The sequence below is a fragment of the Ambystoma mexicanum genome, chromosome 10 (genome assembly GCF_040938575.1).
Source record: "Ambystoma mexicanum isolate Mex_15411 chromosome 10, UKY_AmexF1_1, whole genome shotgun sequence".
Lineage (NCBI taxonomy): Eukaryota > Metazoa > Chordata > Amphibia > Caudata > Ambystomatidae > Ambystoma > Ambystoma mexicanum.
In genome coordinates, this window is record NC_090932.1 from 257,869,607 (window position 1) to 257,887,532 (window position 17,926).

At 48.1% G+C, this 17,926-nt stretch overlaps 1 protein-coding gene across 4 annotated transcripts in view; it reads right to left on the reverse strand.

Moving 5' to 3' along the window:
- AMMECR1L (AMMECR1 like) overlaps window positions 1–17,926 on the reverse strand; it is a 510,558-nt gene that overhangs the window by 337,158 nt on the left and 155,474 nt on the right. For all 4 annotated transcript variants that reach the window (XM_069617808.1, XM_069617806.1, XM_069617807.1 and 1 more), the window contains one exon: window positions 16,870–17,301. In XM_069617808.1, coding sequence (XP_069473909.1) covers window positions 16,870–17,273 — 404 coding nt within the window. In that variant the 5' untranslated portion in view covers window positions 17,274–17,301. The remainder of the gene's footprint in view (window positions 1–16,869; window positions 17,302–17,926) is intronic.

Below are 17,926 nucleotides of genomic sequence, written 5' to 3' on the forward strand. Positions count from 1 at the left end.
AAATGCTGACAGTAATCTGTTGTAGCACCTCCATTGCGCAGTAGTGAGCTACAAGGAATATGCAGGCCTAGTAGGGGTGGTAGGTCACATTATGCATTGTAGATAGACAGGCAGGGCGGAGGCCCCAGGTCTGTAGCTAATAGAGACATTATTGGAGTGTTTGGAGCATTATGGCACCTATATAGCGCTTAGATAGCCAATCTTAAGCGCTATGGACACCAAGCTACGAGTGCGTGCCTTTTAGAGCTTGCTCACATGGGGTTAATTCATCTCGGCTTCTCTTAGAATATTCTGCCTTTCTAACTGTAGCCCTGCATGGCTTCGTAAACAAATCCTGTTTCCCTGAGAAGGTCTGGTACGGCCTTGCCCACACGCTGATAAGGACATTCCAGTGCTTTCGCAGAGAGGGCTCCAAGGGAGGGGAAGGAGCGAGCAGGGAGCATCTCAGAGAGAGTTGGGTTTTTCCATGAGCAAGCCTATATTTTGCACAGGGAAAGTTCTGGAACTGTGCGTCATGGACTGACAGCACGAGATTACAAAAATGCATGCCCACATGGATCAGGTGGGAGATCAATCCGTGGACTTGGTTCGAGCAAGATCGAGTGTCCGGAACCTGATGCTCTGTCGGCACCCTGCAGCGCTGTCATCTGAGCGGGGCTGGCAATAGCTAGTTTATGAGAGCCAGGGTCTCCCAGTGCTGATTGAAGGGGCGTAAGACTGTTTCTCTAAGTTCTAGGTTTCTCTATATTTTGTATTTCTCTAAGTTTTGTGTTTTGTAATCTTCTCTAACTTGAATCCCAAGGTGCTGCTAAATTTTACTGTTTATGCTTTTTTCTAATAAATGGTAAACATTTTGAAGGTGTCATCTGTCACTAGCATGAGTTCACTGCTCGGCACAATAGAACCTGTATTTTGGGCTGATTTGGGTAATTTTTGCTCTCAAGGGCTGGTCCCGAGGAAGATTCTCCCCTTTTCAAGACACCAATGAATACAAACATGCCATCATAGAGGCAAAAGCATCAGCCTACAGCCAAAGGATAGCCAATGGCAATTTGCAAGAACTCTTCAAAAACCTTAGAGATGAATGAAACTTGGTGCATCAGTATCCAAAACGCTATGTGTGCAAAAATAACTCTCCTACAGAAACAAATCGCCAAGAAACAAACATCAGCTAGTGTTGCAGACCTGCCCACCCACGCTAGGACTAATCACGCCACCCCAGCCTTCAAATTTAGAAAGGTAACGGAACTAGAAATAGCAAACATCCTCAAAACACTTAAACAATCAAGATGCAAAGCAACGTATGTTCTACCACAAACATCAACGATTGTTCTGTATCAGTAATCCCGTTCGTAGCGAGATTTATCAATGAGTCCTTTGCATCCAATCTAGTACCGAACAGTCTAAAGGAATCCTCGGTACTCCCGCTGCTTAAAAAACCTCCCTAGACAGACCTTCTCCGTACTACTATGGTCCTATCACAACAAAACCGTTTCTCTTAAGATACTAGACAGGGCAGCTTACATCCAAATTCAGTCCTATCTCGAAGCAAATCACATCCTATGGATGCGCCAATCTGGTTTCCGCCCTGGCCATGGCACAAAATCAGCACTACTAGATCTAAAAATGCAACTTGACACCTTCAAAGCTGAGCGCAAACTGGCGCTCCTTCTCCTCCTAGACCCGTGGGCTGCCTTCAACCTGGTCGACCATTTATTTAAAATGATGTTTTTTGGCATTTGTTATAGCAGTCAGCGGTCAACATTGATAGATGACAGATTCAAAGTAATTTAGAGAGACCTTACATGATAACCAATCAGTACTTATAGCACCAAACGGGTATAAGGTGGAGGGAAACAAACCAAACATAAGTCAAACTTTCCATGCTTGATTACTGGGCTCTCATTCTGGGTGAGACGGGAAGAACATAAAAATGCCAGCAAAAGTGTGGTACAGGCACCCGAGAGTGTGTCTTCGGTGGGGTACAGGTTGTCAACAAGGCAGGGGCTCGGAGGGGGGGGGCGGGGGGGGGGACAGTTCACAGTCCTATCAAGCAAGAGGAATCTAGCATTCGGCATGTGTTCATGGGGGTTTCAACCTGGTCGACCATAACACATTATGCCACCATCTCAGAACTACAGCCAACTTCTCCTCTGAAGCCGCCTCCTGGATAGATTCCTTCTTGACCAACAGGTCTATGAGACTCTTCTCTGACATTTCAAGTGCACCCCCTATGCAGTTACACCTTGTGGCGTCCCCCAAGGATCCGGCATTTACCCTCTTCTATACAACATTTTCACCAAACCCTTGTTCGACCTTCTAGACTCTATTGGCATTTCCTACACCAACTACACCGATGACACTCAACTCCTCCTCCCCTTAATCAGGATCCTTCCCAGACAATACACTCACTGTCAAAGTCTATGCGACATTCAAACCTCGATGGCGGATAACCACCTATACCTGAACGACGATAAGACAGATTCTCCTAGTGCGCTCCGTGCCCTGCTCAAGAAACCTAGCAGTGAATTAACTCCTTCACCATAGATGGATTCCAGATTTCAGTCTCCACTATGGTAAAAACCTTATGGGTTCACCTGGACGCCACCCTCCTTCACCAAACAAGTAAATGCAATCGCCTACTTGGCTGCATACACAACAAAACTCAACGCTGCTAGACACTGCCTCTCCCCATCTAGTTGGCTGACCATCGCCAGAGCACTCATCGGAGCAAGACTGGAATATTGCAATGTCTTCTTAGCTGGAACCTCAAAACAAAATGTGGATAGACTACAAATATTCCAAAACAATGCTCCCTGTGCAGCCTTGAACATCTCCAAAATCACGTATCAGCTACAAGAAATAAAAGTTCACTGGCTACCCATTTGAGAAAGGATAATCTTTAAAACCGTATCCATCACTCAGAAATGCCTATCCAACACTGCTCCTCAATACCTTACACGGAAGACTGAAAGATCCAAGTCAACCAGACCAGTAAGAACAAACCATGGAAACCGTCTAACAATACCAAAGGTAAAAAGGACAAGAGGGACCAGCTTCGCATCAGTCACAGCCTAACATTGGAACTCCCTTCCGCCAGAACTATGAGCAGATACTGCCTACTGGCCCTTCTGGAAGCCCCTAAAAACCTGGCTCTTTGCCTAACAAGACAGGCTCGTCTTAAGACTCGACAGCAGACAAGTAGGAACTTTTGCGTCTCAGTACTCATATGGAGGTATGAACTGATGTCCCTGTGATTTTTGTCTGTCAATTTTTTTGCAACAGCGCCCTGAAGTGCTTGGGCGCTTTACAAATGTAAAAAATAAATAAAGGGAAGGGGGGATTCAAACAAAGTGTGGCATTTAAAGGGAGGATTGTTTTCTTAATAGCTTGGGTGTATGTCAAGCCAGACAAAGTAGATCATACCTGAGGAACTCAGAAATTGGTGGACTGGGGCAGTGTAAATTCTAAAACAAACTCCAGAATAGTATTTCTGGGACTGCCAAGACTAGGGGCTGAGAATGGTTAAGTCAATAATAGGCTTGGTAAGGCAAATGCGTATGAGACCTAGACATTTTGTACGTTTCAGCAAAGAAAGTTCAAAAAGTAATTTTTAAATATGCTGCTACATTTGTCAAACATTACTAAAAGGGTACAAAAGACAACTCGGTGTACATTTCTGAAATGCAGTGCCAACAGAACCAGTTGTACAAAGCTCCATGCACCTTTTACATGAAGGAATTTCTTGTGAGATATTGTTTTTAAAATTGGGAAACACAATAAGGGCATTAGAAATGGAAATTCTCAAATTTTAGTAGGCATCGATATCCATTTTAATCATGCATAAATACTGCAAAATGTAGATGTTTGTGCCACAAATCCTTTGGAATACAATGCAGCAAAATGCAGGGTGTGTGGAGGGGTTCAGAATCTAGGGCAGCAGAAAGGGATGGGCACCACCTGTCCACCCTTGTGAGTTAAAATGTTCTAGTGATGTAAGTGTGTTTGGCTGGTAATGGTCAACATGTGGATGTCATTGCTTGACTGGGTGTGTTGAAACAATGCAGAACAGGTAGCCAAACATCCTTCTGCTTAATCCCCACATCCCGTAGGGTCTGGTTCTACAGATAGAAAAGCAGGGAGAACTATGGACACTCATACAGGAGGGTGCGTTATGAGCTGTGGGTGTGGCTTCACTAAGCGCAATGTACAGGGCTGGCCTGGGTTGAAGTCCTTGAGATCTGCAAAGCTTTACAGGAATGGTTACAGTGGTGTGTCTCATGAACTAGGTTTTGCTTAAGTGAAATTATTTGGACGGTTTGTGGAATACTCCAGGTCACATGCTTCAAAGTGATTACTTGCTTTTACAAAGCAACAAAACATTAATGTTAAAAAACTAACAAAACATAATATAACATGACGTAAAACATACAACAATCTCGAATGACAAAACCTGCATTATGATCAAAAAATGAAAATGAGTGGGAAGGGGCACTAAACCGCTTTCAAATAGTAATGTTGCTTTGTACCAAAAACACATGTTATGTTACTTTGCATTTACCACTGGTATGATCTCAAGGTGCTGATAGGTTGAACGCCCTTGGGAACCGTAGTTCAAGTCAGTAGAGAGAGAGGGTCATAAGGTGCGAGTGAGCACCGGATATGTGTGCAGCATGTGTGGCACTCGTATGATAGCTGCTTCTTAGCGGTAGGTGTGGTGGTAGGGAGATCTGGAGTATGTGTTCGTTCTGGCAGAGTGATACCAGACTAATTCTGGCTGTGTTAGGCCTGAGGAGAACGCCTAGGCTGGCGGGTGTGCAGCCAGCTGTGTTTAGTTAGGATGATGGGGAGGATGTGGTAGGTGTTGGTATGAGAACAGCTATACCAAATGTGTCATAGTATCGCTGTGTTCTAGATGGGTGGTGGTGTATAGAAGAGAGTAAGCGTGGTGATGTGATATGGTGGTTTTCAGTAGGCGCTTGAGGTCGGGCGCCTTCATGCTCAATGAATTCCATGCACTCCAACCAACCGTTCCCTACGCTCCAACCGTTCCCTGCATTCCTTCTGATCCATGCATTCCATCCTTTCCCCACACTTCATTCACGAGTGGATGGCAAGAAGGGACGAGAGGCTAAGCACGGCTCGATGGATTCAGATGCTAACAGGGAGCAGGCCAATCAGGGGCAGTGGGCGGGCAGAGGAGGGCTGAAGCGGAATCAACCCTCCTCTCCTGCGCACACTTCGTACGCTTCGTCCGCTACACCCACGTCATCCGTCCCACACACTCCATCCGTGTCATACACTCGATTCATCGATTCCATTTATTCCGTTCATTCCATGCACTCTGTCATTCCATGCCATCTATCCGTTCCATGCACTCTATTTATTCCGTGCACACCATTCTTATCATATACTCGTCCTTTCCATCCACTCCATTTTATTTCTCTCGTCCACTTCGTTCCTCTCTTCCATTTCATCGATTTCATCCACCTCACTGCTTTCATCCAGTTTATTCCTTTCACCCACTTCACTACTTTCATCCACATCATTCGTTCTATTCAGTTTATCTGTTTTTAATTTACATTGGCGGTTATTAGTTTTCGATTTCTCGCTCGGATCATGATGCTGGATTGTTATTTATGATAGAGCAGCTTTGGGCTAAGGTCATTGATTACTGTTATCCAGTTTGAGTTACGAGTCGATTTTAGGGGAAGAGCCATATTTTCAGTAATTTGCGTAAAGACATGAGGTCCTTGTTGAGTCGGATGTGGGGTGGAAGTGCGTTCCACAGAGTGGGGGCCAGGGCTGAGAATGATGATCCACCTAACCTGACTGAGTTGGTTTATGGTATGACTAGGTGGCCGGCAGAGCTTGATCTTAGAGTGCGTGGAGGATGGTAGGGTTTTAGTTTGTCCTGAAGATATTGAGGTCCGGTTTTATGCATTGCTCGGTGAGAGATGCATAAGGTTTTGAAGGTCACCCTTCGGGCAACCGGAAGCCAGTGCAGAGTTTTGAGGGCTGGGGAGATGTGATCTCTTGGGCCGAGGGCTAGTAGCAGTTTGGCAGCTGCATTTTGTAGTTTAGTCAGCTGGTACGCATGGACTCTGAGGTAGAGGGGGTTAGCATAGTCCAGTCTTGACATAACAATTGACTGGACCGCGGAGACTCTGTTGGGAAAGGAGAGGTATGGAAAAATGCACCTAACAGTTTTAAGGTGGTAGTGGCAGGACTTGGAGACGTGGACTTGGAGGGAAGAGGGTTAGGTCTGAGTCTAGGGTGCATCAAAGGTTTTTTTTTTACTGAATTTGAGGTTGTTGGGGAATTGCCCATGGCAGATGGCCAGGGTAGTGGGTGAAGAAGAAGTTTGGTGTTGCCACATACCATGATTTCAATTTTGGAGGGGTTTAGCAAGAGGTGGTTTGTGGTCATCCAGTGATCTATGTCGAGGAGGCAGGAAGTGAGGTCGGGTTGGCAGTTGTGTTTTGAATTCAGGAGTTTTATGATTAGTTGTGCGTCATCAGCGTAGTTATAGCACAGGATATTGTGCGAGCGGACTATTCGTGGGAGGGTGAACATATAGAGGTTAAACATGAGGGCTGATCGGCATGCTCCTTGTGGAACTCCGGTGTTGACTGGCCGGGCGTGGGAAGCACAGGTGGAGAGTAGGGTTATTTGGTTCCTATCGTCGAGGAAGGATGCTATCCATTTGAGAGCGTTTCCACGGATTCTCAGGGACTGGAGGCGGTCAAGGAGGATCGAGTGGTTGATTGCGTCGAAGGCGGCGGATAGATCAAGAAGGATTAGTGCGGCGCATCCCACAGAATCAGCAGTGTTTTTAAGGACATCCCAGATTGAGGTTAGGGTGGTTTTGGTTCCGTGTCGGGCTCTAAAACCTGATTGAGCAGGGTCTAGGAGATTGCTGGCTTCGACAAACGCATTTAGTTGGGAGTAGGCGGTTCGGTCAATGAGTTTGGCAAGGAACCTGGTGTTTGAGATGGGGCGGTAGTTTTTGGGCTCAGGAGGGTCAAGGGAAGGGTTTTTTTTTTTTTTTTTAAAAGAGGCTTGACATGAGCAGTTTTGAACCCGTCGGGAAAAATTCCTGAGGAGCGGGAGTCGTTTATGATGGTTCTTGCGTGTTCTCCTGTGGAGGTAGATACAACAATGTCTTTGAGGATTGTGGCAGGGCAGGGGCCCAGCGGGGAGCCAGATGGTTTGCGGGCAGAGAGAAGTTTGAAAAATTGGTCAGTTGAAATTGGAATGAAGGAGTCGAAAGGCGGTTGGGTTGCGGTCGCAGGCGGTGGGATGGCAGGAAAGGTGGGTGGGTTGCCTGGGGAGTGTAGGAGAGCTAGTTTGTTGGTTAGAGAGTTAGTTCTTTCGAGAGCTGTGGCATAAAAGTGTAGAGAGAGTCGCAGAGTGATTGTGAGGGGGTGGTACATGATGGTCTGGTGAATTCAGAGATGTTTTTGTTTAGTTCTTTGCTGGGGTTTTTACAGTGTAGGATTCAGGAGTTGTAATGGGCTTTTTTAGCTTTCCAGATTTCGGCCTTGTAGTGGCGATGGTGCCGGGCCAAGGTTGATCTGCTCAGGGCGGTTTTGTCTTTCCGCCATTTGAGTTCTAGGGATTTATATAGCCGTTTAGTGGTGTTCAGTTCTGGTGTGAACCATCTAGGAAAAAGGCCATGGCGAGCTGATAGTTTGCAAGAGGGGGTGAGCGGGATTAGTGAGGCATTGAGCCAGGAGTCAAAGGTGTCGGAGGTTAGGAATTCATTGGGTAGGCGGGTAGAGGGAGGGGTTTGAAGGAGTGCATCGGCTAGGTCGGGAAGAATTTTTAGTTTCTTCCAACATTTGCGTAGATTCAGAGGTTCTGGTTCGGGTAAGAGGGGCGGGTTTGGGTGAGCGAATGGTGAAAAACAATTAAGTGATTGGACCAGATGATAGGGGTGGAAGGGTTAAGATGTATCAGGTTGTGGGAGCTGAAGATGGCATCATGGGTGTGTCCTTTATAGTGAGTCGGCCCGTTTACGTGGGTATGGAGGTTATTCGCATCAAGGCCGTCAACCAGAGAGTGGGTCATAGAGTTGGTGGGGATGTCACGCCATATGTTGAAGTCTCCTAGAAGGGAGAGGGTGGGGTGGTTAAATTGGAGGGTGGCAATAGAGTCGCAGAGGTTGTTTGAGAATTGTCTATCATTTACGAGGAGTGACTCACAGGAAGGAATGGATGGCTGGTTGTCATTGATTGAGGCGTGGAAGTGAGACTTGAAGGCGATTGCTATTCCTCCTCCTCCTCTAGAGGGACGGTTCAGTGGGATGGAGTAGTCTGGGGGGAAGGCTTCATTGGCGATAGGGGCACAGTCGTCCGAGAACCAGGTTTCTGTGATAAAGAGACCAGGTCCGGTTTGTCAGAGGTGAGGAGGTCAAAGATGCTGGGTCTGTTTTTTGCTACAGATCGGGCATTAAAAAGGATGCAGTTTACTTCGGAACAGGAGGGTGATGAGGGAGTTGCAGAGGTGGGGGGTGGGAGTATAGAGGGTAAAAAATGGGGAGTGAGAGGGGGGTGGTTGGAGGTCAATGGGAAGAGTAGGCTGGCAGTTGAGTTGGTGGGTTTGGGAGAGGAGGGGTTGGACTGGTGCGACGGGTTGCTTGGTTTTGGGTTGGAGGATTTGAAGGTGGGATGAGGGGGGATTAGGAGTTTTGGTTGGTGAGAATTCGAGGGAGAGGGGTTTCAGGTAGGGTGATGCGGGGGAGGGTGGTGATGATGATCGAGATTGGGAGGATGAAGAGGTGGGCCGGGACAGGAGTGGCGATGAGTACTGAGAGATTGAGGGAGACCAAGAACGTTTTCTCTTCAGTGTTTTTGTTGCAGTTGGTGTGTGAGAGAGGGTGGGTCGGAGGGGGAAATGGAGGCGGCTACTGTTCTTGCCAGGGTGAGGCGTGCAATTTTTAGGGAGGGGAAGAAGTGGGGTCGGAGGGGGATGATAGTGGGGGGTGGATGGTAGAGGGGCTGGGTGTGCTTGGGAGGCTAGGCGGGCCGTTAGTCGGGGGAGCGTGTATGATGATAGTAGGCGGGTGGGAGGAGCAGAGGTCTTAGGATGGTTGGCTCGCCATCGAGCCCCTCTAGCTTGGTGTTTGGATAGAGGATGGGTAGGGGATGTGGTGGAGGGCAGGGTGGATTGGCGAAGGGGGGGGTTAGAGGTAGGGCAGGGGGGAAGGGAGGCCGGTGCGAGGGCGTCATTTTCGGCAGACCTTGGCGGGTTGGGTGGACTCCTGGTTTGGATTAGTTTGAACTGTGTTATAGTTGGCGCTGGAGGATTTCGTTCAAACCTTCCCACTTCAACTATACCACCGGATGTTAATTGTACACACTCTATTATTAATGATAATTCGCACTAAGTACAACTATACCACTAGGTGAGATTATTCACCTATTCTAAGTTTAACTAAACCACTAGCTATTAGGTGGACTTACTAAACGCAATTATGCCACAGATATGCTATTAGGCAGATTTCTAAGTGTAACTAAACCACTGATATGCTGTTGGGTGGACTTTCTAAATGAAACTAAACCACTTATATGCTATTCGGCACACTTTCTAAATGCCATTAAACTACAGATCTGCTATTAGGCAGGCTTTCTAAATGCAATTAAACCACATATATGCTATTAGGCAGATTTTCTAAATGCAAACCAGACCACAGATTTGCATTTAGAAAGTCAGCCTAACTGCAGTTACACCACAGATCTGCTATTAGGTGGACTTTCTAAATGCAATTAAACCACAGATATGCTACTAGGCAGATTTTCTAAATGCAAACTAGAACACATGTAATTAGGCAGACTTTCTAAATGCAACTACACCACAAATATGCTATTAGGCGGACTTTCTAAATGCAGTTAAACCACAGAAATGCTAGCGGGTGGACTTTTCAATCCTACTACTTATGAATTATGCAGATTTTCTAAATGCAATTACAGCATTTGGGTGGTAGGGTAGTAAGGTGTGAAGTAATTGCTTCAGTCCCTGCCCTTGCCACACTTATTGTTGGCTTCTTGCTTCTCCTGCGGATACCTGCAGATATGACCTGGAGCGGTCACTGAAGGAGCCGTCCTTTGCCTTGGGTCCTTAGCCGATGGACTGTGGGGCAGAGGGCTGCCCTGGAGGACTAGCAATGAAAGGAGGACACTCTCGTCAAGACCAATTAGAGCGGGGGGCGGTGCAGTCTGGGTTGCGGGAGGAAGGGGAATCAGAAAGTAGGTGCGGGGTGGGTGCCAGGAGCGCGGCAAGGGGATCAGGGGTCTGGGGACGGTGAATAATTAAGCATTAGGGACACAAGCCAATGCTTTTACCAATATGGCTCAGGTCAAAACTCAAGGAGCAGCCACGGTGGAAACAATGACAAAAAAAATTAAAAGGAATAGAGGCAGTGTAGTGGGATATGCATAGGAGGAGCAAAACTCCCTTCGCAATGAAAATCGTCACCCCGGCCACACAATTAAATATGGGACAAGAAGTGGGTATTAAAGAACACAAGGGTCGAACAGGATCAGGTATCATCAGTGCAGGTGGTACACAAGCGCCTCTTCCTGGGCGCTCGTACCACCATAATCTATACCCATCCCCTACCACCATTCAACATAAATCAAGAAGCCCCAGTGTACTTGTGCCACCTTTACATGGCATACAGACCCACAATGCAAAGGTGTGCACTGAAGACCCTCGCCAAGAGGTGGCATAGGTAAGACGTGTGACTGCCCGTGTTAATTTCATCCAAATCAACGAAGGGACAGTAACAAAATAAGTCATACGAAAAGAACAGGAAAATGACAATGCATTACTTACCGTAAAAGCATTTCTGATGGTTGTATCTGCTTAGATTCACATGCTGTGCATAGGTCCGACATCCAGTGGTCACTGCGGAGTATTGCATTTTGTTTTTCGTAGTCGAAAAGGGGACGTCGACAAGGCGTGTCTGAAACACTATCCCTATAGTGACGTGCGTTGTACCCACAATCCCTCACGCGTCGAGGTCCCTCTGTTTGTATTTTTCTGCCCTGAGGGAGCCTTCTAGACGTGAGTGAGTACAGAAAAGAGAGATATAAAAGGAAGTCTATGTTCCTTCCATCCGAGCGGGGAGGAAAGGTGGGCGCATGTGAATCTAAGCAGATACAACCATCAGAAATGCTTTTACGGTAAGTAATGCATTGTCTTCTGATGTTTGTTAATCTGCTTAGAATCACATGCTGTGCATAGACTAGCGAGCAGTACCGGAGTTGGCGGTGGGTTATGAGAAGGAACAGTAGAGAAAAGATGTCTTAATACTGCCTGTCCCACCTGGGAGTCAGATCTCGAGTGTGCATCTAGACAGTAGTGTTTTGTAAAGGTGTGCACAGAACTCCAGGTAGCCGCTTTGCAGATGGACTCAAGGGGAACATTTGCAATGAATGCTATGGACGCCCCCGTGCCTCGAGTAGAGTGTGCTCTTGGCTTAAAGGGCAGTTCTCTCTTAGCAAGAGTATAGCAGAGAGTAATGCATTGAACAATCCATCTAGAAATAGTGGACTTTGAAACTGCATCCCCTTCTCTTCCTGCTGCCACCGAGACGAAGAACTGATTAGTCTTCCTCAGTGGTCTGGTTCTTTCCATGTAGAACATGACCGCTCTGCGCACATCTAGTGTGTGCAGACTTTTTTCTCCCAAGTTGGAAGGATTTTGAAAGAACGTTGGTAGTTCTATAGACTGGTTTACGTGGAATTGCGAGATGAATTTCAGTGCAAACCTTGGGTGCGAGCGTAGAACCACCTTATCTCTGAACTGTAACGAAGGGGTCTAGAACAGAAAGAGCCTGTAGTTCACTTACTCTCCTGATGGAGGTGATAGCTATTAGAAAAGCAGTCTTAAGAGTGAGGTCTTTAAGAGATGCTTTGTGCATGGGTTCAAATGGTGAGCCCATGAGTCTGGTAAGTACCACGTTAAGGTCCCATCCGGGAGATGGGTCGGCTATCGGAGGGTGTATTCTCTTTACTCCCTCCATGAAGGCCTTTATAACAGGGATCTTCCACCACGACACTTTGAGTTGGGAAGTGGTGTAAGCAGAAAGTGCCGCTAGGTGGACTTAAATGGAATTGAACATTAGACCTGAATCCAATAAATGGGTCAAGTATAGAACAATATGTGTGGGAGAGCAGTCAATCGGGTTGATGCTCTTTCCTCTGCACCAGATGACAAATCTCTTCCACTTGCTAGAATAGCAGTGGCGAGTGTTAGGTTTTCTGGCTTCCCTGAGGATGTCCATGCATCTCTGCGGGAGCAGTAGATGTCCAAATTCTATGATTTCAGGAGCCAGGCTGCTAAGTTCATGTTCTGGGGGCATGGATGCAGAGTCCTGCCCTTGTCTTGTGACAGCATGTTGTACGGGCAGGGGAGTTTCACTGGGGGAGATTTTCCCTGACCATTGAATCGACAGACCGTTCCCCTTGGATTGGTTCTGGGGGTACCTGGAGGCGTAACTGGCATTGTGAGTTCTCCAGGGTTGCGAACAGGTCTATTTCTGGGAATCCCCATTGCGTGAAGACGTCGAAGACGATGTCTTCGTGCAGTCGCCATTCGTACTCTTCGGGCAGGGGGAAATCTCTGCTGAGTTTGTCTGCCAGCAGATTGAGTTCCCCTGGTACATGTTGTGACAGTAGGAACATGTTTTGTTTGAGAGCCCACTTCCATATATTTTGGGCCAGTTTGGACAGTCCTGGAGAGTGGGTGCCCCCCTGCTTGTTGATGTAGTACATGGCTGTGGTGCTGTCTGTAAGGACCATCACTGTTTTGCCTTGTAGGTGTTCCTGGAAGGCTTTTAGCGCCTTGAACACAGCTAGTAGCTCCAGTAGATTTATGTGTTTGGATGCTACGTTCGGAGTCCACACTCCGTGAGCAGTCTGATGGGATAGGTGAGCCCCCATCCTGTGAGGGATGCGTCTGTGGTTAGAGTGGCTTCCGCCATGGGTGTGGCAAAGGGTTTCCCTCTTACCAGGTTTTCCTTTGTCCACCACCGTAGCGAGATAACCAAAACCTGCGAGACCACCACTAGATCGTCCCATAGTCCGCTGGCCTGACACCACTTGCTGTTGAGCCACTCTTGCATTGGGCGCATGCGCAGGCGCGCGTGAGGTACCAAATAAATACACAACGCCATCATTCCTAGCAAGCGCATTGCTTTGCGTACCGTCACCTCTCGACCGGCCACATATTGAGGGATCTGAAACAGCATGTTTTGGACCCTCTCGTTGGAGGGGAAGACGAGGCCGTCCTTTGTTTGAATTAGAGCCCCTAGGAATTGTTTGATTTGGCTGGGGTCTAGGCTGGACTTCTTTTCGTTGATGGAGAAGCCCAGCTGGAACAAAAGGTCTACAGTCTTTTGGGTATTGGAGAAGCATGTTTCGTAAGAATCCCCTGTTATGAGCCAGTCGTCGAGGTAAGGGTAAACTGGGATGGACAACCTGCGCAGGTGGGCCGCTGCCACTGCCAGTACCTTCGTGAATACCCTTGGTGCAGATGCTATGCCGAAGGGTAGCACTCTGAACTGGTAGTGTTTGCCCTCTATCATGAACCGGAGGTATTTTCTGTGCGCTGGCAACATTAAAATATGAAAGTATGCATCTTTCATGTCTAGTGTTGTCATGTAATCTCCTTGTGATAGCAGGTTGATTACTTCCTGTAAGGTCACCATACGAAACTTCTGGGGTTTGACAAACTTGTTCGCTGGGCGCAGATCTAATACAGGGCGCATGGTTAGATCCTTTTTGGGTACAAGGAAGTACACTCAATACATACCTTCCGTTACCTGAGATAGAGGCACGACTTCTATGGCTCCTTTTTCCAGCAGTTGGTCTACTTCTTGGAGAAGGATGGCAAGGTGTTCTGGTGTCATGCGTCGACCCCTCGGGGGGTCTGTATGTTGGGGAGCCGTTGAATTCGATGCAGTATCCGTGGGCTACGGTGGAAAGTATCCAGCGGTCTGACATTATTCCCTCCCATGCTGGAAGAAAGGATGTTAGCCGGCCCCCGACCGGTGTTGCATGGGAGGGGACGCAAATCTTCGCGTCACTTGGTGTTGTTGGGGGCTTGGGAGCCTCTGGGGGTGGACCCCCGACCTCTCCCTTTGCCACGGCGCTGGCCTCTTTGGCTGTACTGCCCACTATTGGTCTGGTAATTGGTGGCAGGGTACTGTTGCTGCTGATTCTGTTGTTGGCGTTGGCCACGAAAAAAGCGTTTGTTGCCATAGCCGCGTCTGGTAATGGGCTTAGAGATCTGGTCAAGAGTTTTGATAGTATCGAACTCTTTTTTAGCCATCTCCAGAGCCTCATCCACCGCTTTCCCGAAGAGGTTCGAGTCTTCAATAGGTTTATTTATTAAAGACGCGTGTGTCTCCGGTTTGAACCCTGAGTTACGCAGCCATACATGGCGTTTTAGGAGTATTCCCTGAACCAGGGAATGTCCCGCTGTCTCTGCAGCATCCAGAGAGTTCTTCACAATGCTCTGGTTGACCTGGGTTCCCTCGCCAATAGTTGATAGCAGGCGTGTCCGTAGCGGTTCCGGCGCTTCTTCGGCGTCTTTGCGCAGTTTGGCCCACTGCGCGTCCGCGTAGCTAGCTAGCAAGGAATTGTTGTTCGCAATTCTTGCAGAAAAGGCAGCCGAGGATGTGACTCTCTTTCCAAGGGCATATAATCTCTTGCCCTCCTTGTCAGGTGGTGCCTCGCTGGTGGACAGCGGCACCCCTGCACTCTTCCTTGTATTAGTTACTACAAGGGAGTCAGGAATAGAATGTCCCCTGATGTACAGCGGGTCTGAGGGTGAAGGAGTGAAAAGTTTTTCAATTCTTGGATTAACTCCTCTGATTAGTGCGGGCGTGGATAGCGACCTTTGCGTAGCGCTCGACGTGTCTTTCGGCGTACGCTTCTGGGCGTCGGCTACAACGATCCTCGCCAAGCTCTCTGCGACTAGTTTGTCAGAGGAGGGCTGTGGTTTCGACGTTACGGGTGTTGATCGTTCTACGGCGGCGTGCGCTCTCTGCTGGTGCGCGCCGGCTGATGGTTTGGGGGCGGCGCCCTTATTTGCCGAAAGCCCAGTCGCTGGTCGCGGCTGCGAGGGGCTTCGAACCTGAACGGTCCGAGGAGGCCGCCGGTGGAACCTGCGTCTCCTTGGGCGCGGATGCTTTCTTCGTCTTCGACGAAGAAGAGCAGTGGGTTGTGTGCTTATGGGTGGTATCGTGTGCGTCAGTGTCGCCGGGGTGTTCATCCCCATAAGCAGGGCGTGAGCCGAGCCAGTCGGGGCCGGGGACAGACGACGAAGAGCGCGTGCGCTCTTTAGAGGGGTCTACGACTTCCTTAGCGGAGGTTGTGTTATCACGTTCCTCGTCACTGTCGGTGGTAGCGGTGGCGGGTGAGGAATTGGCCTTCGACATAGCGTAGGCCGCCCACCTCTTGACCCTACGGTCTTTTAGAGTCTTTGGCTTAAGAAGCCGACAAGCCGTGCAACCCTCCTCCTTGTGATCGAGGGGCAAGCAGCGGTTACACTGTGAATGCTTGTCCTTCCAAGTGAACTTGCCCTTGCAACGCGGGCAAAACCTAAAGGGTGTCCTCTCCATAGCTGAGGCAGTAAATCGTGATAACGACCCCAAGGGAAAGGAAGGGGAAAGGGAAAGGCATTCTCAGAAAGGAAACAAGAGATGTCCCACGACCCCACTCTCCCTACTGTATTTGGCCTGCGAGGCCAGGCCACGTGTTCGGCAACGCCGAAGGATCTCCTCCACTCGTCCCCTCCGTCGAAGATCTTGCTCGGCGGAGAACAGCTTCACAACTGCGTCGAGGGAGAAACGACCAAAGGTCCAGGAGATGAAATCTGCAATGTCTCTCGAGGAGCTCCGCGTAAAGGCGACCAGTAGCTGGGCGGAAAAAACCAATCTGAGGGACCTCGACGCGTGAGGGATTGTGGGTACAACGCACGTCACTATAGGGATAGTGTTTCAGACACGCCTTGTCGACGTCCCCTTTTCGACTACGAAAAACAAAATGCAATACTCCGCAGTGACCATTGGATGTCGGACCTATGCACAGCATGTGATTCTAAGCAGATTAACAAACATCAGAAATATATTTCCTAGCACTCCAAGCGCTGAGACATGCCAAAAATCTACTGGGGAGGGGGGTAACTGATCACCCGCGGGTAGGAATAAAAAAAGTAAAAATATTCAGTGCCATTGAGCAAGTTAAAGGATGGTAAGGGAAGCAGGTGGGCATCAGTGGTCAAGTGGCACAGCGGGTAGAGCGCTCGCTTTGACATCTGTGCAGAGCTTGCTAACGCAGGTTCGAATCCCGGCGGGGCCAAACTCAGCCTTTCATCCATCCGAGGTCGATAAATGAGCATCACACACCATGGGTAATAATAATAAGCAGCGCTCAGATACCTGAGGGTTTGTAGCGCTATATAAATGCCAAATTATTATTATCAGATTGATGGAGATGAATCGAGATGAATTTTGGTTTAAACAGGTTACATTAGCGTTAATTGTTCTGCTTTCATTCCAGTGTGTCCAGAAGGACGGCAATTATGTGGATGGACCTATATCAAAGTGCTAAAAATCTGGCTTTGCAGTCATTCACTGGCACCAAAAGGACCGCTTTAAAATGTTCTGCAAAACCAGACGGCGCACACATGGCATCCGCCCCCCCACCCCCTCACTCCAGCGTTCACTCCGTCCCCCACCCCACCCAAGTGAAGACAAGCGAAAGACTTGAAAACCTTGAAATGGTCGATATCACAAACAAGATCCTCCATTACCAAACTCCCATGTATATAAAGAAAGGGTATTGTGTTACTCACTAGGGATCATTGGTGAACCGTGGGAGCCGGGGCTGAGGAAAGCCATACAGGTGACAGTACAAAACATCGAAACAGTAGCAGCACATCTCGGCCGACACCACAAGGCTTTTGATGGCACTAGTCGGACCATTCGGGCGGCTGAGTGGGCTCAGCGCCCCCGAATTGGGGTTCATTCGGATCGCCGTATTGGCAGTACTCAAGGGCAGGTTACAAACATTCTCCCTCCCATTACTCGTCTCAGAATGCTGGTGGTTCTGCAAAACACCGGATCCTGAGCCTGTTGCTGTAGTAGCCTGGTTCCCGTGGCTGTGAGTTCCACCTCCGCATAGCTTGGGCTTCTTCACCCCACAGCAGCCAGCCGGCAGCTTGGGCTCCAATGGAGGAACACAGCGCCTCTTCCCCATCCTGAGGTGCCTGCTGATCAGTGGGGGCCTGCAAGAGATGGGGTAAGACAGTTAAATATTAAATCCCACGATAACACATTGCCTATACAATACCGGACTTGCACTCTCTAGATACCTTAAAGCACGGGCAACTAAAAGCCTACTGCTTGCAAAATACGTAGCAAAACGCTAATTTTGTGCAAAGCTCACATTAGTTTTGTGAAAATGTCTACTGGAAAACCATCCCCTCAACCTCCCAACCAAAAAAAGTCCCTATGGTAAGAATGATCTCCAGAGCAAAATACTTTGATGCAAACCATCCCTTTCTATGACCAAAAAAATTAAATAAATTCCAACATAGTATAGGAATGGATCAATTTCTATTCTAACTGGTCCGAGAATATTTTAGGGGTTAGTACTGAATGCTGTTCTTTATATAAAACTTGGGCTTGAAGGAATTCTCTCTACAGGTACATTACTATCATGTAACATTTTGCTGGCGACAATATTGTTGGCGCATTTTGTGAAAGCAACATTTTGACTGGATATCTTTGTGCAGAGTACAAAATCCTGCCCCACCTTCAGAGGACATAATCACCCGCTACCTACATAAAAGATTACTAGAAAGAGGACTAACAAATGTATCTAGTCCTGCTTTCATTAGACTTGCAATA